At 38.5% G+C, this 13,763-nt stretch overlaps 1 protein-coding gene across 1 annotated transcript in view; it reads right to left on the reverse strand.

Moving 5' to 3' along the window:
- atf6 (activating transcription factor 6) overlaps window positions 1-10,765 on the reverse strand; it is a 33,886-nt gene extending 23,121 nt beyond the window's left edge. The window contains exons 1-7 of the mRNA XM_062424428.1: window positions 10,587-10,765; window positions 9,275-9,351; window positions 8,747-8,825; window positions 8,086-8,183; window positions 7,054-7,177; window positions 6,586-6,789; window positions 4,694-4,863 (exon numbers count right to left, since the gene is read on the reverse strand). Of these exons, the coding sequence (XP_062280412.1) occupies window positions 4,694-4,863; window positions 6,586-6,789; window positions 7,054-7,177; window positions 8,086-8,183; window positions 8,747-8,825; window positions 9,275-9,351; window positions 10,587-10,677 (843 nt within the window). The 5' untranslated portion in view covers window positions 10,678-10,765. The remainder of the gene's footprint in view (window positions 1-4,693; window positions 4,864-6,585; window positions 6,790-7,053; window positions 7,178-8,085; window positions 8,184-8,746; window positions 8,826-9,274; window positions 9,352-10,586) is intronic.
- Window positions 10,766-13,763: the final 2,998 nt, after the last annotated feature.

A 13,763-nucleotide genomic window follows, 5' to 3' on the forward strand; every position in this document is an offset into this window, starting at 1 on the left:
CTGAGAAGATGGAAGGATCAAACCTCCTGAAATGTATGACCACTATTGTCGTGAACATTTTCTCAATGCCGCTTTTATTGTACAGGGCACATCAACTTGGAAGAGCAACCAAGAATGAAGGGAGTAATAGAGGACCTACTGTAGAGCTCAAGGTATAAAATAAGGTCTTTTTTCTTTGACACACCTGATGAGACTGAACTTTTTTGCAATGGTCATTGGGGTGAGTGACGTACAATTACATTCACCAGAAGTGAAGGAGTATGAGTGATTATGTCTGTGCATTATGTCACTGATATACTTCAAATGGTGATCTTTTGGACTTCAGTTCTATTAGACTACCCTGTGCCCAGCTGTACAATGGACATCAATTAAAGTAATATTGTGATTTATTTTTTCTACTGGTACATTTTTTAAATGCAGATTTATTTTGTTTAGGGTACACTAGGTTTGGCAATATGCAGTTCACCATGTATGCTTATTGTCATTTCTGATATCTCTCAGTTGGAGAGAAGAGGGTGCACCAGTGGTATAACACTATTACTTTTTCTCTTTTTATGTGTATATTTTGGTTTTGTTTATTACTTTGTGGGTACATTTTTTCAGTAGTTGTGTTTGCTTCTTTGTGTCAGACTCATAGTCAGTTGTAAGCCTTTTCTAAACTTGATAAGGACATGTGAGGGTTTTTTTTTTTTTTTTTTTTTACAAAGTATGGCACCAGCCAACTCAGCTCTGATTGGAACTAAGTCTATGGCTCATATATCAGATATCACAGGAAATAGGCCAGCTTGCCCTGTAAGGATGCTTGCTGGAATGTATGTGGACTAAAAAGTCCAGTAAAACACTGCAGAGTGTTCATTCATATTAAAACCTTAAAAGCAGATATATTTTTGCAGCAACCCATTTAAAAATTGATGATCAAAAGATACTACATAAACCTCGGATTAGCCAAATATTCCACTCAAAATTAAACATAAAAGCAAGAAGTGTAGCAATATTGATTAATAATGGAATTTATTTTTTATCCTCAGATATAAAATCAGACCTGAATGAAAGATACGTCTTTGTGACAGGAATCTTATTTCAAACTCGTTTTATTAGTTAACATTTATGCTCCAAGCAGGGACAATACTGAATTGATTAACAGACTTCTGTCTTGTCTTCCAGATTTAAACACCCATGAACTTATTTTTGGAAGGGATCCGAACTTTGTTCTTGATCCATTACTTGATCATTCCAATCCCCAAAATGTAATTGTATCAAAAATGTCCAAGTCTTTGTCAGCATTTATGGAAAATAATGCTGGCTTGATCTTTGGAAATCACTGAATCCATTATCTAAAAACTTTTCTTTTTATTCACATGTCCACCAAGCATTTTCTCACATTGATTATTGTTGTTATAGATATATACTTTCTCAGCTCTGTTGTATCAGTGGAATATGTGGCCATAATAAATTCAGATTATGCACAGTTTCAATTAGATATTTAATTCCCTCTTAATATTAAGAATTATGGCTGAATTATATCCTGATCCAAAATGTGACCGTTGTTGTGAGCCCCAAGCACATCTCCCTCATATGTATTGGTCATGTCCACAACTGCAATGTTACTTGTCTTAAATGTTTAATAGGTTATCTATTGTCTTACATATACCACTACAACCACACCCACTGCTAGCCATATTATAGCATGCCATCAGAACTCTTGCAGTGCACAGTGCGAAATGAAGATATACAATCTCATTTACAACACTCTTTGCAAGAAGAAGGCTATTACTATCTTGAATATCTCCAAAAAGCAGCCTCATTTTCAATCTGGTTGAGTGATGTAATGTTTTTTGTTAGCTTGGAAAAAATAAAATTCTCTCTTAGGGGAGCCATTGATGGTTTCTTCAAGTTATAGAGACCATTTATTGAGTATTTAAATAACCTGTCAACCACTCCTCCAAACTACATGTGTAATCAGTCCTTCCTAACCTGATCTATTAAGTATGCTGGTACCGCTGTAAACTCTCAGTCTATCCCCTTTACTCCAGTAAAAAAACAATGTTTAATTCCCTGACAAGACTCAACCTCCTTTTTAAAAAAAAATGTTGTTTGGTTTTGGTTTGTTTATTTGGTTTTTTCCCTTTCCTTTTTTCTTCACCTTCATTAGTTGTGACGTTTTAGTTAAAGTTAAAAAAATATATATAGTGATATGTAAATGACTATGTTGTACTACTTATCTCCAATAAAAATATTTGTCAAAAAAAGAAGAAAGACAGGAAAGACAGAGACCGAGTGAGAACATGTTTCTCAACTCACTAAAGGTCAGACAAGAGCAACCCATGAGGAACTGGTGAAGCCTGAAACAACAAAGAAGTTGCTGTAAGTCACGGCATTTCTCTGACTGTGAAATGGAGGCAATTTAGACTAGAAGAAGAAGCATTTGCAGTTTAAGTTTTCACAGCAACAACAAGAAGAAAATCATAAACACAGGGCAAAAAACTAGCCTCAGGTCTTTAAAAGAATATCACAGACTCTCCCACCCAAATTCAGACCAGCATGCACTAAAGTAGGGAGGTTTTATTGAGAGACCACGAATTCGTAAACCATAAACAAAACATACTAGAATTGAATTCTCTCTTTTTTTAAACTTTTAAAACCTCTGGGGCCATCCCTGCAGCAGTTAATAGTACCATATGAGATTCCCTAAAATTGTTGTGTGCGTGCACTGTCCCATGCTGTCATTACACAGACCTAAAACAAATGCCAAAGTCAGGAGTGTGTGTGTGTGTGTGTGTGTGTGTATTCTGTTCAAAGCCGTCCTGACATCACCCCTGATTGTAACATAGATGGGCCCACCCTCATGGAGAATATCCTTCTACAAAACCATTCACACTGTCTAAACTACAATTGTGTAACATGTCTATTCTTCCAATGAAACCCCACAAATGCAAATGAAGAAAAGTGGTCAGTAATAATGACCATGTGTGGATTGCTTGTGGCCGCATGAAAAATCAAGTGATTCTATCATAAGGCTTCATGATACACTCTGATGACCAGCTAAATCTTTAAACAAGCAACTAAAACAGATACTTCTCCAGCGATTCCGAGATTGTAGAGTAGTTAAGCTTATTTGAAAAAATAGAATTATAGATCGATTAAGGAAAAATACATATTGAGTCAGTTGTAACACCTGAAAACTAAATCTAGAAATTTAGAGTGTGTGGGAAGCAAATTAGCAAACAAACAGGTAAGTAAACAGTTAGCTAAAATTAATGGATACATTGTGGATATAATTTTCTAAGGGTAATGGATGAATTGTTGAAATAGCTAGAAGTAACAGATTAACAGTTTAAACAGCTAAAAGTAATGAATACATTGTTAAAATAGCATGGCATGGTCCATGCAGTGTAACAACTTTTTTCTTCAGTGTGGAAAAATACATTCACCATCATAAATAATGGGTATAAACTTCCTTCAACTGCCTTCAACACTTTCTTTTTATATTTTACCCAGAAATTGAAGTTAATGGCTTGTGAAATAAATAAATTAAAAAAACATAAAAATGGCAAGATGAGAACGTTTATGTTGGACAGGATCCAGTCCAAGTGTGAACATGGTAACCACAACATAATAATTACATAGGGGGCAAGTGCATGCACGCCCATGCACACACTCATAAGCATGCAGTTGCATGCAAGTGTGAACAGGCAAGTCCTTGCATGTCCACACACACAAACACAAATCTTTAAAGTGCTATTCCTTCATTTGTTCCTATGAAAAGGTTTCATTATATACATTTCTTGGGCGCATTCTTAGTTATGCGGCAAATAAAAGAGTATGAGAGCCTGTGAGCCAAACATCCTGCAGATTTTAGAGAGAAAAATAAAGGGAGAGATAGACTCATCCACTGAGAGCAGACCTATTGCTATCATAGCAATCAGGGTTACATCAATTTTGCTTCTAAAATACACAGACACAACGTGTTTGACAAGGATGTCAGACTTTTTTCATTTGACATTTTGTTTGGGCAATTCATTGTCTATAAATCAGACGTCTCAGCCCACAGGGCTTGGAAACATGATGCTACTGTACATAATTTCACAAGTACCTATACTGTACTTAATCTTGAACTCATAGTTAACTACCTCTCAATTTCTTAACATATAGCTGAACACTTGGCGAGAGAAAAATAAATAGAGTTGATTGGACAGAGTTTTGGATCTGACCAATCAAGGCTAATTGAGTGGCCTCAAAACAGTTTGGTCATATCAACGTTTTACAGTTATATGAATGTCTGACAACATATACAGAAAAGCCTAAATGACCATACCTATATTATGCAATCACCTAGAATTACAAAAAAAAATAAGTGATATCAAAAAGAGTTGGAGAGTGCAGAAGATAGATTAAATCATCCATATTTGTGAAAATGGAATATATACCAAGGATAGTAGTAAAGGCCAACCAATCTTTAATATGTAACTTTTGTTTTATTCTTTCAAAAACATTTCCTGTATCAGGGGTACAAATTTCAAACTGTCTTTGAGATTGTAAAAAAAACCTCAAAGACTGTGACCAGTGTCGCTACATCTGCTCTTCAACCACTACACCCCTTAGTGTACTTACCTGATGAATAACAATGCTCTTCGACAATGTAACAACTCTAATGTGAGAAGTCTTAACTGACAACAGTGTGGACAGGACTTACTTCATCATCTGAGGAAGGGGATCGAAGTGTGACGGAGACCAATGACGGAGCAGTGACAGGGACAGGCCTGTCATGGCACAGAGTTGGCATGGTGACCACATTGGCAGTAACAGCCTGTGGTGTCTGGATCTGTAGCACCTGGCTTGGCTGAGACAGCACGATGGGACAACCTGAGAAAGAGACACATAGACACTGTCAAATTACAGGGCTTAGCTATACTATAATCATATTTTTACTGTATGATTAACATTGATTTACACTGAGTGTGATTATTTATTTCTCTTGGGTTGTTCTTGTGTCTGTGTGCATATTCTGATACCACACTCTGTCTGGCTATGTATAATAAAAAGTATTATATTATGCTAGCTGGAAACCTTATCAGTCTTCTGTTTAAAAAACTTCCTGCTGCAGATGGCACTGTGCAACTCCTAGAAACCCCTGCACCTCTAGTGACCTGCATTAACCCCTCACCTTTAACGGGCTCACTGTGTTTAAAGTACAGGTGGAAAGGATGTTTACTATCTTGACCTGTGGTCTTAAACTTCCACATTCCTAACTGAGTTTTTATGTGCATAAGCCCACATAAACATGCACGTGTGCCCACATTTTAAACTGATTATGGCCTGAATGAGACAGAAACTAGTAAAGCAAAAAAAAAAACAACCCAAAAACATAATATGGTCCATGTTTATAAATGTCCAGCTAATGTAGGAGCCACCCCCGCAGTGCAGCCCACTTGTCCACTATTACTGTGCCTGGAACCATTCTTCAAACTGACCCAAACAACCTTCATCTCTAATACTAAACAGCCTGTCAGTGCTAATCGTGTAGAAGTGTTAGCCAGTCCTGCTAATGAATGTTAGTGTTGCCAACGCTCTGTCTTGTGCCCAAGCTTACCATCTGTAAGAGGAATTCAGAGGGATGAAAGTCAAAAGAAATTAAAAGCCTTGAGATTCTCAGCCTGTTTGTTTTATGGAAACACATGACTGCTCAGGTCAGACTACAAAAGGTGAACTAATCAGTTATTTCCAATGTCTTTCTTCTATCTGCCTGATGCACAGGGCTCACCCCTCAGCTGTGAATATGTATATGTGAGAGCATATTAAACAAAATGGACTCATAACAGAGAACAGGCTTAACTAGGACTTCCATTCTAGTCCTAAGGTTAGATATCTTGGCCGTAGCCATCTGCCATCTTGGCTATTACCAGGCATAGAGCAGAGCCAAGTTCAAATTCAAGTCGAGAGAGGTCAGATACTCCACCCACTGGTGTCCCAGGCAATGACATAAGTATTTAGATTGGCCTGGATGCTGCTGATGTAACACACACTGAGGACCAGATTGGTAAACCAGGAAGGCCAAACCACAAAACAACAGCGATAATGACTTTAATGCACACGCACACGCACACACCACAGTCCATAAATAGTCTTACATGTGGGTTATGAAACAAACTTGCATGATTGTATATATATTTGATGTCTGATTCCCACAGTTGGACATTTCCTCAACTGTAACCTCATTTTGGGAGTATTTTGTTTATACAAAGGAAACATTTAACATTTTAATGACTGATTTGCTTATTATTATTTGACCACCGAGCAGAGGCAGTGAGGGATGACGGTTCACAATGAGCAAAAAATAAGGTTAAAGCGCCATCTGCTGACTAAGACATACATTTCTATCTATGCAAAAAAGTAAGTACAACTCACCTGAGAGATCAGACACTACTAATAATCCTTTCTGAATTTGAATGAATTACAAACCACTTTCAGTAAAGAACATCCCACTATATGTGGTTTTTGATATGCAAATATGTCCAACGCACTGGTCTGATGCAATACAGTGTAATGTGAGGCAATTTTTCAATGTGTTGTAGTGTGAGCTCTGACCTGGAGGGGGCGCTGGCTGGATGTTGATGGGAGCTTGTTTGACAACAGGCAGCACAGTGGTCTGCAGAGGCTGGATGATGATTGTCTTAGCCTGCAGGGGAGCTGCTGCGTGAGCCAAGGGCACAGCTGTAATCAACGGTTTGGGCTGGATGGAAACCTTTGGGCTGAATTGAATCGGTCTCTTGACTTGCTGCGCTGGTTTTGCTGTTGTGTGTGTCAGGGGACATATATGGAAGGAGTGAGATAAGAGAGAAGGATTTTATGGTAAATACACAGAAGGCTGACTCTGAGCTCATACATGTACTGGTAATAAATAGTCCTCAGTATTTTCTAATGAGAGTAATTTAAGTAATGAGAGTATTTCTGCAAACCCAGAATGTGACACAAAATTCCCCCTGTTTTTTGGACAAAGACTACAAATATAGTAGTCTGAATGATCAGAATGTGTGGTGGTGGAGACAGCGTCACCTCGTGTGGTCTGGTTGGTCCTCTTTGAAGCTTTTTTAGCTGGGGGTGCAATTTCAGAAAGGCCACTGGACTCTGAGCAGACTGAAATAGGAGAGGGCTGGAACTGTGGAGAGAAGGCTTCATCCTGGATGGGGAAGCAGAGAAGACTTCAGTATCTAGTGAAACCTCTTATTTTAGATACCAGCAGTAAATACCATTTTGGGGGATGCACTGGTCTCAGTGACTAAGCAACTGACTCTTAAAAATGTGAAATTCCATGCTGTGTCGTGATCGCAAAACAGCTTGTTATTGTTATCCTAACAGGGTACCAATGAACACAATAACTAATAGCAGCTTTAGACTCACAGGATTATGTTTGCCTGCGGTTGTATCCTTCATCAACAAACTTCAAAAACACAGTAGAGAAAAAATATCTGATTAAATATGTTTGTTGTCCTCGTTGGCAAAGATGAGGGAGTCAAATTTTCCGAGGGCCACTCGTTTTTTAGGAACACGTACTTTCTGTGCAGCGAGACACAACAGAATAAACATAGATCCAACGTCCTTGTCAATAATCAAAGACTCAAGTACACAAATGTGTCCTTGGATTCAGGCAGGGTGATTCAGTTAGCAGACAAATCTGTTCAGTCGGTGTTGGGGCCAGACAAAGATGTAACCCATGTCCTTGTTTTGACACACTGTGAAAACATCTGCCTGCTAAATTATGCTAATGTGGCTGAAGTTGTCAGCACCTTTTTTTAAAGAGGAGGCGGGGCACCGCTCAGATGGACAGCAAATTATTAGTTTGACAAGGTGTTTAAGGCTTTTGTTAATAAGTGTCTCCAGTGAGGGAGTGCACATATGTATACAGTATGCGTGCTTCTAACCAAAGAGCAGCTGTCAATGTTTTGGGCACCATCTGGATGAAGCTTTCATGTGTTCAAACTGCACACCAATATGTGCACATATGTAAATACACAAGACCAACAACAAAAAGCTAAAAAAAAATTTGCATTGTAAATAAAAGTCAAAGAGTTGAAGACAGTGACTTACTTGTAAGGAGTATGGGGACAGGGCTTCCACAGAGCCAGGAGAGGGGACAGAGCTCAGAGTGTGGGCAGGTGAGAGAGAGTCCACACTCACCTCACCATCTGGAGGCACAAGGACAAAGATAGAGAAAAAATGTGTCATATACAGTATGTAGAATGGGTTTGTGACGCTAATGTGATACTGCATATTTCTACAAATGACCTCAGGACAAACAGGCTTTTACATCCCCTACCTCCTCAAGCTACAGTGACCAATAAATATATCCATTTTATAATAGGATGAACCTGCTTTCTTTGCATTTCAATCACAGCCGTGCAAGAATTAAGTAAACAAATGCAAAACATTCTGGTTTATTCTGTCACCATCTCCCTTCCTTATAAAGAATAATAGCACCCCTAGCAAACTTTCTTGGTGGGAATAGTTAAAATAACACTTATCTAATAATTCATCATCAAAAATTACTTTAATTCTTTCACCACAATGTCATTAACAAGACATTACATTTAAAGCGACATGATGCAAAAACAACAACACTATTCTATCTACATCATTTTATTGCAAAAATGCACATGACTAGAGTTTTACCAGAGTTCAATAGATAAATGCTAGACTCTCACTTCCCTCATTTAATTCTGTAAAAATGAAACAATCTGTGTCGCAGTACCTGTGCAGGTGCTGCTTGTGTCCACTTCATTCCATGGTGGTATGTCAATATCAAAGTCCAGGTCTGGGCCCTCACTGGCCTGAGAAGCAGAACACACACTTTTTAATTAACGGATGTCATCAGGATGCATATTGGAAACAAAAGTAAACGTCTGATTGACAGTGTGAGCAACGGGCCAATAGTTTTTGTTTATGAGCCGTGTAGTTCTGTCAAGTGTGGAAAACCAGCTGTTATATCATGTGAGTGGGAAACACCAATTGTTCATAAAGCAGTCAGTAAAACTCTTGTAAAAGTTCCTGTAATTGCCACATTATGCCTGACACCAGCACATTGTGTTGAACATGTATTGTTTATGTGAGTGTGGGGGAGGTGCTGCTGTTTCTGTATCACGTGTCTTCACATAACATACAGCACTGCCATCTTAACTTATGATGAACCTGTATTTCAGTTTTAGTCGGCTGCTTTTCAGGTTAGGCCGTGTTCCAGTTGATATTTCACATTTGCATATTAACATGTTGAGTTACTCACATAGCCAGCATTCTCCAGGGCATCTAGCAGCTCATCTGCATCTCCCAGGTTGTCCAGCTCATCAAAAAGGCTAATGTCTGTGTAATGACAGGCATACACACAGTGCACAGAGAGATTGGATGTTGACAAGAGTACATATGGAACAACTAAAACTACTGAAACAAACATTTTAGTACATCTCCCTGCAGCATGTGTACATTAAGTTGTACAAGAAGGCTTTTAGTGAAATGTTCTTTTTAATTGAAACTTTAATAGAAACAGCTATTATGTTTTGTACGTAAGTAGATAGCTCTGCAACTGTAGGCTGTTAATGTGTACTTTTAGTTTCTACCATAAACCACAATGCATATAAACCAACGTCTTGAAGAACAAACTATGACAGTTCAAGTAAGAGGAAATTAATGACACAACAATCAACAAATCTTCACTGAAAGATGATGTGTAGTTTACAGTCAGACATTGTTCCTGTAATACGAGTCTTTGGTCCTTTTTGGTCGCTCTAAGCACCGGTACCGTAACAGCGCGACTAGACGCGCATCAAAAACGAAGCGGCGACTGTCTTGATCAGGTTTGCAATGACGGCTCATTTGATTGTAGTATTAATCTCGTCTGACTAGAGCCTATGCTGTCTAATTAAGATATCACAGGCCCATGTTAAATGGATTTTACTTATGTTACCAGCATTAAATGTAGTGTCAAATTAGAGCATAATTTGTCACGTAAGTAAGGGAAGAATAGCATCAAACTAGCATATGTTGGATCTTGATATGGCATTGTTTGTATTTTATTTCTAATTAATGTTGGACTATGAACTTGTGAAATGTTGTCTAATGGTGTATTAGGATCTCCTAATTGGTTTCTAATATAATTGTGTATAATAATCATTAGTGCCTTAGTATTGCAGTCTATATTTTGGGTCTAATATGCGGTTTCTAATTATAGCATAATCTGGGTGTATGGTGTCTAATCAGGTTAATGCGTGTTTGTTTGTTGTCTCATAATGAACATTTTGTGCCTATTTTTTGTCAAATTTGATACAAAGCAAGGCTTATTACATCTTATTGATGTGACATTACCGTAAAATTAAAGTGCGGCTCAGATAGCTAATGCTAACGTTAACTTCCTGGCTAAAGCGTAGGATACACAAGTACCATATCGACCTCAGATGTAAGTTACGTAGGGTCACAACTCATTTTCAAACAGCAGACTTGTTAGAAGTTTTAATATACGAAAAAGCCTGTGTTAGTCATTAGCTGCCTGCCTGCCTCTGCCTCTCTGAGTGGTTCTTTCTAGAAAGTGAACGTCAACTTACCCCACTCGCCTCCCTGATCGATGGCGATGATGCCCGTCTCACTGTCCATCACAGAGTAATGTTGATAATTTAACGTTAATTCGGATGACATCCTCCTTTGAATTCATTAGTAAATTGTCTCAGAGTAACAAGTGATGCAATTGTTTTGAACGAATCGTCCTGCTTGACGCATAAGTAGATACACGTCTGACTTAACCGTAAATCTACGGGTATCATCGAAGGACAAATGTGCGGAACAGCGAGCGCAGGGGCTGTGTTGGAAACGTGCTGTTGAGCTGGTGTTGCTTATCCAGGCCACAGGGCGGCAGGACGGTACTGCATGCTCAGAGAAAAGGTTAATAAGTTGGTGTCTTGTTGTCACTGAGTCTCATGGCAGAACAGGGAAGAAGTGAAGTGACTCAAGAAAACTATGATGGGTTAAAACTAACATTTCAAGGGGTGACTTTAGGTTTATACCCCAATAGTATAGAGTGACTAAGTACATTTACTTCTACTGTAGGCTACTTTGAGTAAAATTATTAATTACTTGTACTTACTTGAGCATTTACATGTGATGCTGCTTCCACTCCACAACATTTCAGAGGGAAATGTTGTATTTTCAACTCCACTACATTTATTTGACAACCTTTTTTGCTTTTAAAGTCTTGTAAAAAGCAGTGTGTGTAGTGAGGGTCACATTTCAAATGTCTATGAATTGTAGATAGTTCCACCAAATAGTGATTTTTTTCCCTCTAAACTTCCAAACAGTTCAAAACTCCAGCAGCACTTGTAGTATATAGAGTAAACTTTAATGTTAGACCAATGCGTTTCGGCTTGTGGCCTTCATCAGGGGTTTGACCCCCTTATACTTTTTTTCCCTTCTCCAAGCACTTTGGAAGTAGTGAAGTTGTGCCAAAACCCTACTGTCGCTCTAAACTTGTTCAAATTTCAATATTTCACCAAAAATCAAAGATTAATGAAAAAGTCCAAAACTGAAACTGATATTTGTGAATCAGAGCTTAGTTTGGGACCCAGACCTCTAGGTTGGGTTTAATATACTGATATAATAAGATATATGTCAGTCAGTCAGGTACTTAAGTAAAGTATCTGAGTATGTATTCCATAACTGCTAAGCCCACATGAAGGATTATAAGGCTGAGGGTGAAGGGCAATATTTTCATACAAATCCAGTGCAAGAAAACGGCTACAAACTACTGTCTGTCTTCAAGGTCAACAATAAACGGATGCTTTACATGAAAAAAGTGTCCTGGAAGTGCTATGGATGAAACTCATAGCTCCATCTCCATGACAACTTGATGATGACCATGGTTAAAAATCTCTGGAAAAAGCAGGTAAGTGGGACTTGATTTGGTGATATTTTGTCAAATTCAAAAATATATTTCAGAAAAACACATATCGTCCATCACAATACAGACTCAACAAGCCTTCACTGCACTACAGTCTTTCCTATGAAACTCTCCATTGGGTTGAAGTTGATTAGATTTCACTACTCACCTTCACTGGGGGCTTCATCAGGTTTAGAGTTCCAGACATTTAAACCTCTTTGGGTCATTCACACCCTCATGTCACATGAGTCATTAAGGCTTCATGGCAGTCATGTGGGAGTTGTTAAAGTCACATGAATCAAGGTGTGAATTTGTGTAAAACCACCTGGAAAGTGGTGTCATGGAGGCAATTTAGGCATCTAATAGCCTAAATTATTTGTCCACTGAATATAATGTCAGTGGGCCAGCCAGTGTCTTTTGACCATTTAAATCACACAAAATGTCAACTGGTTCTTCTCAAACAGCATGTTGTTAATTTGTGAATGGCTTGAATCAGCTTGATGGGTTGATCTCACTATGGGCATACAAAGCCTTGATATGTGACAAATTAATAAATAAACTTCTGCATGTTTCTAATGTAGTGAAAGCTCAGTTTCAGTGTGACTGGTAAAGACAGTTTGGTTGATTGTTGTCTTTTCAGTTCAACAGCAGCTAAGGCGCTGAAAGGACAGCTGGATCTGAGGACAGTGACAGTACTGTGGAGTGGTGTGGACTGTACGGATGGATGTTTCCGTACGGCTTATGTGCCGCTGACGTGTCACTTCTGGTGAGAATTGTACTTTAGTGTCACGACAGGGAGTGCAAGCTTCTTTGAACCTCTTTAAGACTATATAGAGCCTGTTATAGAACCTATGTTCTGTAAGTGCAAAAGGAGAAAAAAGATAGAGGATATCATAGACGCAAACAAGAACATTTGAAATGAAATAATTAAGAACAGTTGTATAATATTTTCTGTGGGTTTGTAGCAGCTTTGTCAAGTCTCAGAAAATTACTTAAGTGACAAAGTCTGCCTGATAAACTAGGTGTGCGATGTCTGAAAAACATGGGCATTTAGTAGGCTATACAGAGGGCCTAATAAAAGACACTATAGATTTGCATTATGGGAAGTGTACAGTCAGGGGTTTTCAGATCTGAAAGTGAGGATATCTTTGCCTCTGTTGCATAAATTTCGAAAATGTATTAAAATCTGTCTCTCACAAGTACCCCAACTTCAAGTGCAACATTAAATAGCTGGAGGGACCCTTTAAATACAGACAATCACATGTGACAATCTTCAAAACAGAGCTTTCTTTTCTATTTTTGATGTTTTTTGACACTGTCTTGATTGATGTAATTAGTACGTGAATCATCTGAATCAGTATATGCAAATGTCAGTGCACCTATAATTTGATTTAGTCCTAGGGGTGCCTGCCCAGTGCCCACACACAACCAAATGGATTTGAACAACTATGACTCACGGTCACATGTATAGCTCCTGCATGTTGTGTATACACTGTACACAAGGAAAACACAGCAATGACAAATATTACACATTTGGACCAAAGCTAGTTAGCTCCATGTTGCATGCATTTGGTGAGTGGCTTTAGGCCCTGATCTGATCTTGTCAGATAAACATGTATGTTGGCTTTCGTAACAGAAGAGGTCTGGTCTTACAAATACAAAATTCTTAGACTGTGTGATTCTTAAATGGCACAGGCACAGTAGTAAATGACATTGTGTACAAAAAATAAGTAGCAGGTGTACACTGGGCCTAATCCTTTCTGGGCATTTCAGGTCGTAGTGAGATTAACCTGGGGTGGTCTGGTTTATTCCCTGCTGGATTGGTTCAGCTGCATTCTGAAGTAGCATGCCC

This window comes from Scomber scombrus, chromosome 8 (genome assembly GCF_963691925.1).
Source record: "Scomber scombrus chromosome 8, fScoSco1.1, whole genome shotgun sequence".
NCBI lineage: Eukaryota > Metazoa > Chordata > Actinopteri > Scombriformes > Scombridae > Scomber > Scomber scombrus.